The 16,388-nt window shown below is 40.5% G+C and overlaps 1 protein-coding gene across 2 annotated transcripts in view; it reads left to right on the top strand.

The window, feature by feature from the left end:
- The first annotated feature begins 8,388 nt into the window (after positions 1 to 8,388).
- The window catches only part of RIMS4 (regulating synaptic membrane exocytosis 4), a 108,776-nt gene continuing 100,776 nt past the window's right edge, over positions 8,389 to 16,388 (top strand). The window contains exon 1 of one of the 2 annotated variants that reach the window (XM_026664878.2): positions 8,389 to 9,197. In XM_026664878.2, the coding sequence (XP_026520663.1) occupies positions 9,101 to 9,197 (97 nt within the window). In that variant the 5' untranslated portion in view covers positions 8,389 to 9,100. The remainder of the gene's footprint in view (positions 9,198 to 16,388) is intronic. The other variant, XM_026664877.2, reaches the window with a different exon arrangement.

Genomic DNA, 16,388 nt, shown 5'->3' with positions numbered 1-16,388 from the left:
ATCTTATGAATAGAAAAACACATGTACAGATAAAATGCCCATTTAAAAACAAATCTGTTTCAACTCTAGATAAAAAGACATTTGTTTAACTACAAATAAGGAGGCATCTGCTTTAGCATTAAGATAAGGAAATATTTGTAAAAAGCTAACACATTCCATTGAAATGATCTGCTAAATCTCCACACTACAAAACCCTATAAAAAGGAAGGTGAGGGGCAGTTCTTTGATGCACCCATTTAAAGTTACTTGAGACCTTTGGACTGAATAAAAACATTTCTTTTGACTCTCCAATGATCATCTGGTATGTTTCCTTGGAATCCTAGTTTGGCACGACTGTGGAAAAAGAAGGGGTCTAATCCTGACAACGACAAAAGGCTTCAATTTCTTCAATCATCACATTTCAATTATTATCTTACTTTGGCTCTCTACACCAAAGTCTGTTTGCTTTTCAGAGAGCTCTCTTGAACAGAATCTACTTTAGCTAATAATAAGGTAGGGAAAACATGCTGAAAACGGCTCCTGGAATTCTTTTTCAAACATTTTATCATCAGTGACTTAAACTCTCTCCTGCATAATGAAATAGCATGTTGCATCTCTATTTGTTTTTCTGAGCCGTGGTGGCGCAGTGGTTAGAGTGCAGTATTGCAGGCTACTTCTGCTCCTGCCGGATGCCTGCAAATTGGCAGTTCAAATCTCACCAGGCTCAAGGTCAACTCAGCCTTCCATCCTTCTGAGGTGGGTAAAATGGGAACACAAAATTGTTGGGGGCAATATGCTGACTCTGTAAACTGCTTAGAGAGGGCTGTAAAAGCATTCTGAAGTGGTATATAAGTCTAAGCGCTATAGCTTATTGCTTATATGTGGAAAATGTGTGATGAGAAACAAAGGACAGGCTGCATATGTTCCAGTCTGAGTTACATGACCAGGAGAGCAACTGTGAATGAAAAAATCAGTAATTCAACCATCAATGTGGACTGATTTTTTTCCTGGATTTTCCTCCTGCAGCCACCAGCTTAATCAGGGCTGTTTTCAAACTCAAACTTTCTTGTGCATGCTTCTCCTATCATTTGAAATTTAGCCCTGTTTATTTTCAGAGAATTATTATGCTGATGGCCAAGTGGACATAGCCTCTTTGCCCAATTGAATTGGAAAGAATAATAAACAGGGAAAAAGTTTCTCTCAACCACAAAAAGGTTATCAGTTCCTATTATATGTGATGCATAATCTCAATCAATTGTGGTTTTTTTAATAAACATAATTAAGTAAGTTGTGATTTGGTGAGATTTTTCAATCAAGTCTCATATTAACTGCAACCCATGTATTGCATTCTGGAAATATTATGCCAAATTGATAAAAATAGGTTTGTTTTCCAGGATAAGGAAACTGCTATTTTTAAAAAAATAAAAGTACAGCCACAGCTGTGAACGAATACCTCTGAAGAGTAGTATCAGTCACTTATTTTTTAAATAAAAACTGTATTTGAAAAATGTCTATGGAGATTCTTGGTCATCCAGATCATAGTTGTCTCATAGATGCTTTTTCAAAAGGCAACTGGACTGGTTGGTTTGTTTTGGAGGAGGAGGAGGAGGAGGAGGAGGAGGAGGAAAACACATTTCATTTCTCATCCAAGAAGCTTCATCAGTTGTGACTGGATGGTCCTTCAAAAACTTTAGCGTCCCTGAAAAACATTTTTTTTAACATTTTAGTTCATTCAAATCCCATCATAAAAATAGCTTTTCCTTGAGACCCAAAAATCAGCATTCCCAATCTCCAGATGTTCCCCTGGAAGTTTCAGAAACTGGTTTTGATAATTCTCGAAGTTCAATCTAAGCACAGAGAACTGAAGCAACAGCATGTTGTTTTGGGGTTTAACTCTGCCCTCATTTCTCTCTCCCTAGAGCAGGGGTGGGCAAACTACGGCCCGCGGGCCACATCCGGCCCGTTGGTCTGTCCAATCCGGCCCGCCCCTGAAAAAAAATCGCTGGCCGTGGCGTATTGCCCTGCACCATGTGGCCCCCAAAGCTGCAAAACAGTGCGGAGAGCTCTCGGGGTAGGAAAGAAAAGAAGAACTTTGCAAAGGCCTCGGCTGGGAGTTCGAAATCACCTTGAGTGCGACCTCTCCGAAGGTGAGTCCCCGCCGATCCCCTTTTTTCCGGGGCTTCCAGGCTTAAACTTTGCAAAGGCAAAGTTTGCAGGCGGAGCGTCTTCCGGCCGAGAGTGGGAAGGGTTCCGCCCGGTGGGCGGGCGGGCTGCTTGAAGCGGGCTGCTTGGAGCCACCTAAAGCTAGACCGCTGCTGGTGGAGCCTTGCCCTGCCTTGGTGCCCCGTTTCCCGGCTCGGCGGTCCTGCTCGGGTGGCACTTTAAAAGCCTGCTCCCACCACCCGAGCAACTTCCCAGCAACTTGCGGCTCCCTTTTTCCTCGCGGGCGCTCGCACCTGGCCCCGAGCCGTGCGGCGGAGGGGAAACCCAGAGCACCGCCGGGTCGCCTCCTCCAAGCAGCCTGCCCGCCCGCTGGAACCCTTCCCGCTCCTCGGCGGGAAGACGCTCCCGCCTGCAATCTTTGCCTGTGCAAAGTTTAAGCCTGGAAGCCCCGGAAACCCGAGCAACTTCCCAGAAACTTTTGGCTTCCTTTTAACTCGCGGGTGCTCGCGCCTGGCCCTGAGCCGCACAGCGGAGGGGAAGCCCGGCCGGTGGGTGGGCTGCTTGGAGGAGGCGACTCGGTGGTGCTCCGGCAGCAGCAACAGGCAGTTCCGCCCGGGCTCCGCTCAGGTGTCCGGCTGGGGCTGTCAGGAGTTGCTACCGCCGGCGCAGCTCCGCGCGGCTCCAGTCCCGCGTTGCCTTGGGAAGGAAAAGGCAAAACTAGGAGCCACTGAGCCTGAGCCTCCGGTGCCGTTGCTGCCGTTGCAAAGCACCGCCGCGGCTCTTCCTTTTTGCCTTTCCCTTCCCAAGGCAATGCGGGACTGGAGCCGTGCGGAGCCGCGCCGCGGTAGCAACTCCTGACTCAGGGGGCCTCCGAGGGGAGGGGAAGGAGGAGAAGAGGGGGAGAAAGGGTGGGGGCGATTCCAAAAATCTTGTGCTGACCCAGCCCGTCTGTCAAATTTTAAAAGTCCATGCGGCCCCCGAGCCAAAAAGTTTGCCCACCCCTGCCCTAGAGGAAACACTGTGATTGTAAACTCTTCACAGTAGGATCTTCGTATTTTTTTAAAATTCTTTACAATGCCCACTACAGAAATGGCATCATTATTAGTCATTATTCTGCAAGTCTGAATAAATTCATGTAGAAAGGAAAATGTAGCCAAGGAGGGTGTAATTGCAAAGACTTTTGATTGACACTAGAGTTGGCTCAGACACATGGTTCTGACATCACAGCTATGCATACTGAGCTGTATGAGTGACAGTTCTATAATGGGAACAAGGCAGCATCAACAGTATCTTGTTATTTTTCTGTCGAAGAGCTGACGTGCAGGGGAGAATTCATGGTAGCTCAGAGGAGTTAACCTTTCTGCTTCGGGGTTTATGGTCCCAATTATTAAAATCTCACCAAGAAATTTCAATTAGGAAGCACTATTCTTATTCCTTTTTTTTGCCTGAGCACAATGTGGATGAATAAAGGTATCCACTCCCTTAATGCTGCTGTTCAAGTAGTATAGCTACTACTCTTCTTGCAGGAAGAAGATTTAATTCTCGGCTCCTACAGGGAATATTGAGAGAGATTCTGTTGGAAACTGGACCATCATTGTCAGATAGGGTTAGTATAATAAGCTGAGCTTCTCATGTTCTCATCTTTTTTAAAGCTATCAGATCTGGGCTGCAAAAATCTAGATCACCACAGGATGGCAGCAAAGAGCCAATCATGTCTGCTTGCTGGATTTTTTTTTTGCAGCCTGGGTTTAATAGCTCTCAACTTTAATTGCCACATTTTCAGATCAAAATTATAGGTGCCATTGTTCACATCTTTAGCCTTGCATAAACTGATATTGAGAAAAGGAGAGAAAAGAAAAGAACTAAATTGGCTGGCAAAGGTAATAAGATTCTAATACTGCTGAATCCAGGTTGAAATAACTAACAGGAACATATATCCCTTTGGGAGAAGCCTTGGTTTCTTAGCAAAATATAGATGCAGGTAACATTGAAAAAGGTCCATCTGATTTGATCCTCAGTCTAAATTCAGCTTTCACTTAGCTAAGAGCTGTTCTTAATTTAAAGCTTTGCAATACAAAAATAAATTAAACTTAAAATAAACCAAAATAATGAGACAGTAAAATATTACCTCAGCAATATTCCACATGGCCGAATATTAAGGTAAACAACAAGTTTAATGGGTTAGATGTCATTAATAGATGCCTGAAGAGTTTTAGGCTAAAACTCATGACAAGATTAAAGATGAAATAAGCAAAAATCCTGAAAACCATAAGCAAAAGAATGCAAAATATTTCTGCTGATACATTGAAAATAGATAAAAGAAACAAAACAAAGAGAAAACAAAAAGCAAGACATTGAAGAAAATATGCCCAATAAAATCTGAATTCCAAAAAACATCAAGGCTCAAAAATTCACATCAAAAGTGACTGTAGCTATGAAACAACATCTGCTTCTTGGTTGGTCTAGTCTAAACCAAATTTTGAAGTGTGGAAACATCAAAATTACAATAAAGAAGTATGTTGTCAGGGACTTGGGAAAATCCTCAGTTATAACTCGAATTAAGATAAAGCTAAAATATTTTGCTTTAATAGTTAAATAATACAAAGATAACACAAAGGCAGAGGTTATTGGAAAACACTCTGATGATTGGAAAAGTGAAAAATAAAAAGTTACTAATAGGAAACAGGATGGCTAGGTACTGTCATTAACATCCTAAGGACAGCTTGTTATGGTTCGACAGCAGCTGGTGCAGATGGTAGCAGAGTCGGACAGTGAGGAAGAAAGGGGACCAGTCAGGAAATCTGGAGAGGACTTGGATGAGAGTCCTGCATCTGATGCAGGGATGGGGCCAGGACCATCTGGGAGTGGTGTGCTGCCTTTGGAGCCTTTGGAGTCTGGCAGCAGCGAAGCAGAGGACCCGGGAGAGCCTGTTCCCAGTGTGCGTGTGCGCAGAGCTGCTAGAAGGCGAGAGCAGCTGAAGCAGAAGGGGCGACTCAGGAGTAAGGCTGGGAGGTGATTGCCCCTCCCATAAAGGATAAAAGTCAGACCTCAGTGACAAAAGCTTTGTAGGAAGCAAAGTTGTTCGATAGATTCCGAGTCATTGAAGCTGTGGTTGGCTTTTTCTGGTATTTTGGTTGGTTTCTGTTATAATTGGATACTTCTGTTTCTGGCAACATTCCACCACACTGAAAGGTGTGTGCTTATCTTGGGGAACTGTTTATAATTAGTTCTGGCTGGGAATGAAAGTAATACTCAGCATTTCAATAAAATAGGTTTTGCTCTTAAAATAAGTTTGTGTTTAAGTACGTTTGAGGAAGCCTGGGTCAGAACACAGCTTACAATAATTCAGTAATTGCAGGGGTGGGATTCTACTAGTTAGCACCTATTCGCTAAGAACGGGCTGTTAACATTCTAAGCAGTTCAGAGAACCGGTTGTTAGAAGAAATTACTGGCCTAATCCTGTAAGGAAGGCAGGAAGGAAACATTCTGGTGTTGCTTATAGAAACTGCCTCTCCGTTAACCCTTATTCTTGGCAGGAATAGACTTCCTGTCTCTGGAACTTCTCTGGAGGTTTTTTTCCCTCCTTTGCTGGTACTTTGCTTGTGTCAAGTGAACATTCAAAGTTACAATGGCACTGAAAAAAGTGACTTATGACCGTTTTTCACACTTACGACTGTTGCAGCATCCCCACAGTCATGAAAGGCCAGGCAAGGAGATGCATGCCTCGATGTGAGTGATGTTGAGTTGGCCACGCCCAGCCAGTAACATGACCACCAAGCCATGTCCACCCAGTCACATGACCACCAAGCCACGCCCACCAACTAAGCCATGCCCACAGAACCGGTTGTTAAAAAATGTGAATCCCACCCCTGAGTAATTGACAAGCCAGGTAAAAATATGTCTCTGTGGTCAGATAAAATCAAAACTGACCAAAGAACAATAAACTTTCCACTGATATATGTTTAGATAAGAGTGAAAATGATATGCTGAAATATTGGAGTTGCTTTGCATTAAGAAGAGACAACTACTGGAATGAATAAGCAGTGGGTGGGGGGAGGAATTGGACAGACTCAGGATTTTAAAAAAAGTAAAACTAAGTTGTTAAGTTTAGGTCAGAATTCTCTATATGATGCTCATGAGCATCAATTGATCTAGGCCCATCTCTGATATAGCTCATCTCCAGGCAATTTAAAAAATAAAGATGGTAGATATCTTCTTTGATTGAATATATATACTACACAGAAAAACAAAGATAAAGATTAATTGAAATGATAAGAATCATTTTAACCTGGAGGAAACACTGGTAGCATCCTCACCCTGGCTATGTTTTGAAAAATGAGTGTTTTGTCAACATTCATGTTCACTATCTCAGGCATTTCATGCATATTTAAAGTTTTCAAGGCAGCCATTTTAAGAACGACTAATGGTACTTTTAGAAAGAAACAGATTCTCATTTTTATATCTGAATCTCTAACTTAAAATGTGACAGTTTGGAAATATGTATAAAGAAATATAATAAAAGATAACAATATGAAAAGGTTTGTGCTATAACTCAGGGGTATCAAACTGGTGCCCTGTAGGCTGGATGCATCACATGCAGGCCACGCCCACCTCAGTTCAGCAAAGGCAAAAAACAGTGTGATACATCATGTGATGTCACATGATGCGATCAAGTTTGATACCTGTGCTATAACTGATCTTTAAGTTTGTGTTTCATTCTTTCATGACCCAAATTTGTTTATTTGCAACTTTCCTTTCCTTTACAGTTTTCTTAAAGCTCGACCACTAATCCAAAATTAAATATTCCAGCAAGGCATAGATATGTGCATGGATTCTGATTATTTCAGGGTTTATCTTCTACTGATATACGTTAACTACTCATTCATTCAGCTGACATGTTCAAACTGATACCATTACCATCTGAAATCAATTCAAATAGATATGTGTATGATTTTAAAAGCACTGTTGAGAATAACGTACGTATATTGTTGTTATTTCCTTAAAGGTCTTTAAAAAGTTTGGCCAAATGTGATCTCTTAATTTTTGTGCAACATTTTATCTATTTATTCTTCTTTTATCCCAGCCTCATGATTTACAGCTGTGATGGATTTAGCCTGCCCCCTTTAAATCTCAGTTAGCTAGCTGCATTTGGAAGCGTAATTTCCATGACAATGATCCTGACATTTCTTGACCTACTGGCCATAAGAGGCAGACAGACTCAATAATTTATTCTTTCTCTCCTCTATCACTTTGCCTCTTCTCTGTGACATTATTTCAGGATGGGGTCCTTCTGCCTTTGCTCCCAGGCCTTCACATATAGGCTCTTGCTTTCTGACTCTCCTCCTGGCAGGATGCAATTAGCTAGGTCCCAGGCTTTCTGTATCTCTATAATGTATATCCTTAAACAAATCTTTGTGTCTAGTTATTGCTCTTCTATTGCTCAGGTTGGATTCCCTGTCTAAGAAAGACTGAGATGTACCTACAAATTCTTTCCTTCTAACTAAACCTATGAGCAGGGCATCACTTTAAGGAAGGTAGTTGCACCAATTTATTTGGGGATTAAAGGTAAAAAAATACACACAAACATCCCGAGGACTGTCCACAGTTTTCTTCCGGTATGCCCCTTTCCAGTCTAGTTTATAAATGTACCGTGCTAACCAAATACAGTTTGGTTAGGCCCAACCAGGCCTAACTCTGTTTAGATCCCAAAGGTATATATAGCATTGGAAGAGACCAAAGGATTATCTAGTCCAAGCTTCAGCCGTGGGCAGGAAAAGCAAATCATCCGTGAGAGGTGAAGGTCCAGAAATGGGGAACCTACTACAGCCTCTCTAGACAGATTGTCCCACTGCTCTATATATTCTGCCACTATGAAGTTTCTTTCTTATAGTTTTTCTTTTTAAGTCCAAGGAGGAATAACCCCCATTGCTTTTTAATTCAGGGAGCTAGGTGCCGATTAGACACGGAGGGTTTGCCCTTAAAAAGCACCCTTTTCTCCAGCCACCTGATAGTGCAGCCAAATAATCCCAAATGATGGATGGTATTTAATATTCCACTGTCGCGCTCTGGAGCCGAACTTCACGAGCCGAAAACTGGGTAGTGGACTCCGAAAGGGAGGGAGGGGGACGCTCGCGCCTTCGCTTTTCGCTTAGCAACAACCCCCGCCAACCAGTGTAGTAGCTCAGCCCCTTTTAAGACTAGCGTTTCTCTCTCCTCCTCCTCCCCCCACAGCACCTTCGTCTTTCGCCAGCCGGCTACGATTGGAGGCATTTGCCTTCCAGGAATGACTTCACGGCAGACTCCGCCCTCGACGCTGGAGTGAATGAAGGAGCGGAGCGAGAGCAGCGCCCGCCGCAAGGAGTTGCAAGGGACGTAGTTGACTGGGAACCGGGCGGCGGAGGCGGCGAGGGCGTCCGGGGAGACGGGACTGAGCAGCAGGTGGTCCTCTCCGCCTGCATCTCTGGAGCAGCGGAAGCGTCTTCGGTCTCTGGCGGCGTCGGCAACTTCAGCATCCCAAGCACTGCTGCATCAGTGGCAGTCGTAGCCTCTGTATCCCTCGGGCCGGGGCTGGCGGCTGCAGCATCAGCCTTTTCCCGACAACAGCAGCTCAGCCTCCCTCAACCCAGCCTTCTCTTTCCCTTGGGTACCACTAGCCGCGGCTTATTTTTTTCCCCTCTCTCTGTCTCTCTTTCTCTCTCTCCCGCCCCGCCGGCGTTTCTGCGGCTCTTTCCACCCTCTCCGTCGCCCCCCTGGGTCCCGGCTCCTCTTTCCTCGCCGTCTCCCCTTGACTCGCTTCACCTTTCTTCCTGCCGCCCTTTTTCTCACCTCCCCGAGGCCCCCCTCAGCAGCCAAGACGCCGCGGGCTGTACTCCGAGTGAAGAATGGGGCGTCGAAGCTGGCCAAATCGCAGGCGGCGGCCGAAGCCCCCGGCGGCGGCGCCCCCGGCGCGGGGCTCTTCATGGAGCGTTCGCAAAGTCGCCTCAGCCTGTCCGCTTCCTTCGAAGCCCTGGCCATTTACTTCCCCTGCATGAACAGCTTCGATGAGGAAGAGGCGGGTAAGGTGTTTTTTTTTTGGGGGGGGAGGGGGGCGAAGATGACCAAGGTCCGCGGTTTGGAGTGGGAGTGGGGGAGGCAGGAGACCCCCGAGCCGCTGGAGTGAAGCCAAGGAGGTGGCCTACCTTACAGGCAATAGGGTACCTACAGCCCAGACTCCCCCCTCACCAAATAAAAGGCACCAACTTTCTCCAACCAGGTACCATCCTACTAAAAGCCCCTGAGCCTCAGGCAGTTGGATGGTATCCAGGAGGGGGTTGGTTTTGTCCTCCCTCCACTCTGGGGTTTTATTTATTTATTTGGTTCTCCATTTCTGGCTGAGGGTTAGAGAAGAAAAACAGGGTGAGAAAAAGGCTCATCATCCTTTCCTTGTGGTCTACATCAGGGTGCAAAGGGAACGATTCTGTGTAGTTTTTCCTGCTGGGTGCATTTCAATCTCCCACCGTTGCAGCTTGGCAGCAGTTGAAAAACCATCGTGAATGGAGCTAAAAAAACGAAGAAGCTTATCTTTTGGAAAGGCCGCTGGCTGGGGAAGAGTTCACCCACTTTTGTGAAAGCTTTTCTGCCCTGTGATGTGTGGAAGCAGGGCATTGGTGAAATGAAATAAAGCTGGTCACAGTAGGAAATAAACAGGTTTTGTATTGAATGAGCCAAGGGCATTTTTTGGATAAACAACCAAGAAAGGGAAAAGTGGAATCCAGTCATGTCAAAGAGAGAGAGAAAGTAAGTCAGGGTGCCAGCTTTACCCAACTTCAAGCCTTCCAGAGATGTTGAGTGACAGCTTCTACCTAATGTGGCCATTAGCTGTACTGGCTGCTGCTAAGAGGAGTTGCTGTTCAATAATCAGGTTGAGGAAAGCTATAATATGCAGCGGTTGAATTCTAGAGAATGATGAATGGAAGGTGGGAGTAAATGGTGGAGGAGGCTGATACATCAATGAAAGTGTATTATGGGATAGTAGTGTTCAAATCCAGGATGTGAATAAGAAGCGGGTGTATGTGTGCAGTTTCCTTCTCTGAGTTTATAGAGCTAGAGCTGCTAGCATAGAACCAGTGACTGCTTATTAGCCTGTAAGACAACTGTCTGCAATCTGGTGGCCGCCAGATATTGAACATCAGCTCCCATCATGCTCAGCCAGCATGACTAAAGTGCAGAATACAGGATGGACTAGATTTTGAAGTTTTTCTGGCCTGTCAATAGAAATGGTATGGTCATGAATGCGCTGAGTCAATTTCTGCCTGAGTCAGTATGATGACAATTTTATTTAATCTGGCTAATTCTTTTTTTGCAAGCTGTTTGTACATGTTGTCTATGTGTCCTGTGAAGCATACTGAGCTAGATTTCAGAATTACTATGCATAGGATTAAAGGGTCATTTTTACCCATAATCAAACCTTTTGATTTTTTACTGAATTCTGTGTATTTATAAAAGCAACACACATATTTTAATCCTTTTATTTTACTCCCCAGCCTTATGAGAAAAACACTGAAATGCAAAAGTTTAAATATGATGAAAAGGCCTCATCTGACAATGAATCTTTCCAAGCATCCTAAACACCAATTGTTGTCATATACTGATCAAGAATATATTGATTTGGCTCTTTGCACAGCAAATGTTTTATACACATACATAGTTAAATCATGCTAATTGAAGAACAACATTTTAATGTTTACTTAAATTTGCAAATTAAAAGAAAACTTTATTCATCAATACAGGAATACACAGCTACAATAAAGATTTTGATTCAATTTTTGAGCAATGTGGCTAAAATTGAAGCAAATATATGCATTGTAAAAATAATATCGGATGTGAAAAATGCAATCTGGGACTTTTTTTACTTTGAAAAGCTGTAGGCTCTTTTTTATTGTTATTCCTTTGGAGGAGCAACAAGTCTCCCTGCTTCCTGAGGGAGAGATAAAAGCATTAATTAATGGATTTACTCAATTAATGGATTTACTCAAATTTAAAATGCCAGATGTTAATCTCATAGACATTCTCTTTATGAGCCAGTACTCTTCCAGTAATAGATTACATTTTGTGGTCCACTGATTTGTAGAATCTAAGAGGAAAAAAAAAACCTATATTCTAAAATTAATTAATTATATATTCTTATATTTTTGGATCTAGTATTGAAGCTATTCTCCAGATTAAAGTGTTTGAATGTGGGAGAAAAAGTAGAAGCATGTTTAGTGAAACAATCTTATCCTTAGTGTCTTTCCTTGGTATTTCATGTGTAGTAGTTCTGTGCTTTTTTAAAATGAAACTATAAAATGGAAAGCGAGTTTGTAGATTTGCTTGCTACAGCTACATGCAAAGAGTTCTGTAGAATCAGAGTTGCCAATTAATGAAGATAAATGTTCACCCATGCTATTGGGGTCAACTGTGTTGGCTGCCTCAGGCAGCAATAAATGCTTTGGGAGGGACAAATTCAAAATACAGTATTTTGGGAAGGCTATACCATCTGCCTTCCACCTCTAGATTTATCTTGCCATCTTCAAGTACTGAAAGTTATCCATCAACACCTTTTTCTTTTTTTTTGAGAAAAACTGCAATATTATTGCATTTATTGTTGCATTTAAGTTGATATTTGGACTGGATGCACCCAATTTAAATTATTTGCCTTAATAAAGTACCCTGGATTGTATCCTTGCGTGTAAACTTGTGGACCTACATTAAAAGTTTTCATTTAGTTTAACAGTAACCATCTTTTGATATTTTACTGCCATTTTCATATTTCTTTTCTAGCTATCATTTCTAATCCTGGGTCTCTCATTTAAGTGATGGTTAATGTGTAACCCCTGTAACCATTATTAATTTTATTTCTAATTACGATTTCTCTAATGTGAAATCCACTGTCAAAGAGTCATTTCCTAAGAAGCATACATTGCGTACGGAAAAGGGAAGGATGAGGCCAGAAAAAGGAAGGAAAAGGAAAAGTATCAGTTGTGGAAGAATACCGGTGTCCTAGGATAGTTACACAAATAAACACTCACAAAGGGCATCACACAGAGACTTGTATCTGTTTGAAATCTGAACATCCGATAACTGGTCAGGACAGGACATAGAAAAACATAGGCTGAACAAATACTTTCTTTTTAAAAAAAATACATTTATTCAATGTTTCAACAATTAAAAACAAATTTCCACATTTTGCAATGATATTGTAACAGTGTTTACATTGATTAATAACATCCACAAGTATTTTATCTATAAGTATATGAAAGTCTTCCTTATTCTAAACATTTTTAGATATATATACATATAAGTTACACATAAGCTATATTACTTTACAATTTCTTGTTCTTTATTATTTGGCATCTTTACATCTTTTCCTTAGCTATTTGTACAATACATCCCATATCCTGAGATATTCTTCTTCTTCCTTGTTTTTTAATAACATCGTTAATCTAACCATCTCAGTGCATTCATATATCTTGTTGATTATTGCTATTTCTGAGGGAGTTGTAGCCTGTTTCCAGTTTTGGGCGAAGGAAATTCTAGCAGCAATATTAGATATTGATATTTTTTATTTAAGCTAGGTTCTAACATGCCACAACTGGTTTAAATTTGATCTTTTGTTTTGTTAGCTCCTCTAATTAGGTTTTAATTTTGAGCCAGTATCTCTGTGCTTGAGGGCGAGTCCACCACATGTGAAAATACGTTCCCTGGCTATGATTGCATCTCCAGCATTTAGCTATCATGTTGGGAAACATTCTGGCTAATCTCACTGGGAGGAGATGCCAGCGGTAAAACATTTTATATAAATTCTCCTTTATAGGAGATCGACATTGTTAACTTGTAATTTACTTGCCAGATACGTTCCCATTGCTCCAGATCAGTACTATAGCCAAAAATTTTAGCTGAGGTTATCATATTTTCTTTAACTGTTTCCTCCTCCATTTTGTATTCCAATAGATAGTTATATAATTTACTAATCATTTTTTTCCAACCCCTTGTAATATTTTGTCTAATTCTAGTTGTGTTGTACAAAAACCAAATTGTTCCTTGTCTTTTTTATATCATGTTTGAACCTGGATATAAGGCCACCATCCTATTTCAATTCCTTGTGACTTTAATTGATTCTCTGTTTTTAATTCCCCCTTTTCATTTAGAAGTTCTTTATATTTTATCATTTTATTTAAATCTAGAGCGTTAGGATATATCAACACTTCCATCGTCGATAGCCAGAGAGGTATTTTCACATAGCGGTGTTTTTTTTAAATTTCTCCCCAGACATGTAATAAGGTGTCTCTAACCCAATGTCTTTGAAAATAAGTATGACACTTATTTTTCCCATCCCAGAGAAACGTGCCAGCCAAGCTGCAAGTCATAACCTATCGTTAGTATTCTTTTATCTGTCAAATTAATCCAATCTTTAATCCATGTGCTTACTGCCACCTGATAATATAGCTCAAAGTCAGGGAGGCCAAAACCTCCCTTACTTCTGTTATCTTGCAATAACTTATATTTTATCTGGGCTTTTTTCTTCTGCCAAATAAATTTTGCTATTTTTTTGTTTAAATCTTAAAATAATTTTCTTTTTAATTTGACTGGCACTGTTTGAAACAAATATAATAACTTTGGTAAAACATTTATTTTTATAGTCACTATTCTCCCCAGCAATGAAAATTGTATTTTAGCCCAATTGTCTAGATCTTTTTAAATTTGAAATATCAATTTATCATAATTATTTTCTTTAATCGAAGAGCATTTCGCCATAAGCCAAATCTCAAGGTATTTTACTTTTTTCACTATCTGCATTCCTAATTTGCTTGCTAATTCTTCATTCTGCCTTTTAGTACAATTTTTAGTTATTATTTTAGTCTTTTCTTTGTTAATTTTAAGCCCTGCCACCTTTTCAAATGCTTCTATTTCTCGTATTAGTATATAACGTGTCTCTTTTGGGTCTTCTATAATGAATACCATATCATCAGCAAAGGCTTGACGTTTATACTTCTTTTTCTTGATAGTCAATCCTTTAATATCTTGATTCTGCCTTATCTGGATCAGCAATACCTCTGCAGATAATATATATAGCAATGGGGTTAATGGGCATCTCTGCCTGACTCCTTTATTTTTTTTAAACTATCCTTGGTTTCTCCATTTAATATTACTTTTGCATTTTGTATTGTGTATATTGTTTTGATGAGTCCTAAATTTTTTTCACCAAATTGCATCTTAGATAGTTGTTCCATGAGGAATTACCAATTTAAATTATCGAACGCCTTCTGGGCATCCAAAAACATAAGTGCCATTGGTTTGTTAGAATAAGTCTCATAACATTCTAGAACATCCATAAACAATCTTGTGTTGTTCTTTATCTGCCTATTTGGGAGAAACCATTCTGGTCCAGATTAATGATGTCATTTAATATTTTTTTCAGTCTTTCAGACATTATTGTGGTTAAGATCTTATAGTCCACGTTTAGGAGTGAAATCGGTCTGTAATTCTTAATTTTCTGGGGATCCATTTGTTGGCTGAACAAATACTTTCATTAACATAGCTAATCACTTGAAAACAACAACTGAATAAGTCAGCACAGTAATAATTGGTAACACCAAATATGATAACATTCTACCTGGGTCAGAAAAATCCTACGTTAGGCCCTAACTTAAAATTCCCCAGATGTCCTAAGGCTGTGGCTCCAGAAGTAGAATACCAGCTTAATACATATATTTCATCTTTCAAATATGTATTCTTTGATTAACTTTATCTGCATTAACAGAGGGATAGAATCAAGATCACGTGAAGTGTTAATATTACTTCATAATGCCTTGGTAAGGTCACACTTGGAATACTGCATCCAGGTTTGGTCACCAAGATGTAAAAAAGTTGTTGAGACTCTAGCAAGAGCTCAGAGAAGAGCAACAAAGGGGGCTGGAGGCTAAAACATAAAGAACGTTTGCTGGAATTGGGCATGTCTAGTTTAATGAAAAGATGTACTGGGGTGACACATTAGCAGTGTTCCAATATCTCAGGGATTGCCACAAAGAAGAGGGAATCAAGCTACTCTGCAAAGCACCTGAAGGCAGGACAAGAAGCAATGGATGGAAACTAATCAAGGAGAAAAGCAACCTAGAACTAAGGAGACATTTCCTGACAGAACAATTAATCAGTGGAATGACTTGCCTCCAGAAGGCAGGTAAGAAGAATTTGGACAACCATTTGTGTCTGAAATGGTATAGGGTTTCCTGCCTGAACAAGGGTTGGACTAGAAGGCCTCCAAGATCTCTTCCAACTCTGTTATTCTATTTTATTCTAGTTCTAAATAATGATATTAAACAAAATAATTTGGAAGGAATGCATGCATTTGGGTAGCTAATTGATCATAGCTTGGTGTAGACAATGTGAAAAGAATAATATAATAGAGAAAACATTACATTTCTATTTTTTTCTTCCTTTTTTATTAATGGATCCAATAGTGATATTAAGTTAGTGATTCCAAAAGTTTTCTGTGTATCCTGTCTATATACATTTGTGTTGGTGCATTTGTGGGTGCATGGCTTTAACTATAGAACAGGTTGAATACCTGATAAGTTTTTTGCGTTATTACGTGATCAGATGGGAAGTGAGCAATATAGTAAGCTCTAAAAGATTGCAGTTCAATTTCCATAAATCCTAAATTGTAGAGAGTGAGTTGGTTGAAAAGACAAAAACTGATACAGCAGTAATATATTTTAAATAACTACATGTTACTGGGCAATTGTCTTGTGTCTGCCCATCCTTTTTAATTGGGGGTGGGGGGTGGGGAACAGAGTAATAAAACCAAAACAACCCTGTGTTCTGTTCTGCATGTGATCTGATGTTATTCTAGAGATGTGCTAACTTAAGCAAATAATGTAAGATAAATTCCTTTTTAAAGCAATATCTTTACCCTGTAATGCCATCCCTGTTTTCATAATTCCTTATATTTTTCCTTGACACCATTTTTAATATTATGCTACATTTTTTTGTGAATAATTATGCTTGCAAATTTATTTTTCATGCAAATATATAGGGATTATTGTTATATTGTTTTCAGAATTCTGAAAGGGAAATGGGGTATGTCTCAAGTTATGCTAGCTGATAGAATGGCTTTAAGAAAGTCAGATTTTCTGCCAAATAAAATGATTTCATAACTGATATATATCATTTATTCTAAATTGTGCTCTGTGAAACAAGAGCATCTTCCGATTCATATTTCTTCCATTGCA

The sequence above is a fragment of the Notechis scutatus genome, chromosome 3, assembly GCF_049901735.1.
Source record: "Notechis scutatus isolate UNSWTSFEM ecotype Mainland chromosome 3, rNotScu1.2, whole genome shotgun sequence".
Lineage (NCBI taxonomy): Eukaryota > Metazoa > Chordata > Lepidosauria > Squamata > Elapidae > Notechis > Notechis scutatus.
This window is presented reverse-complemented; position numbering and strand designations above follow the sequence as displayed.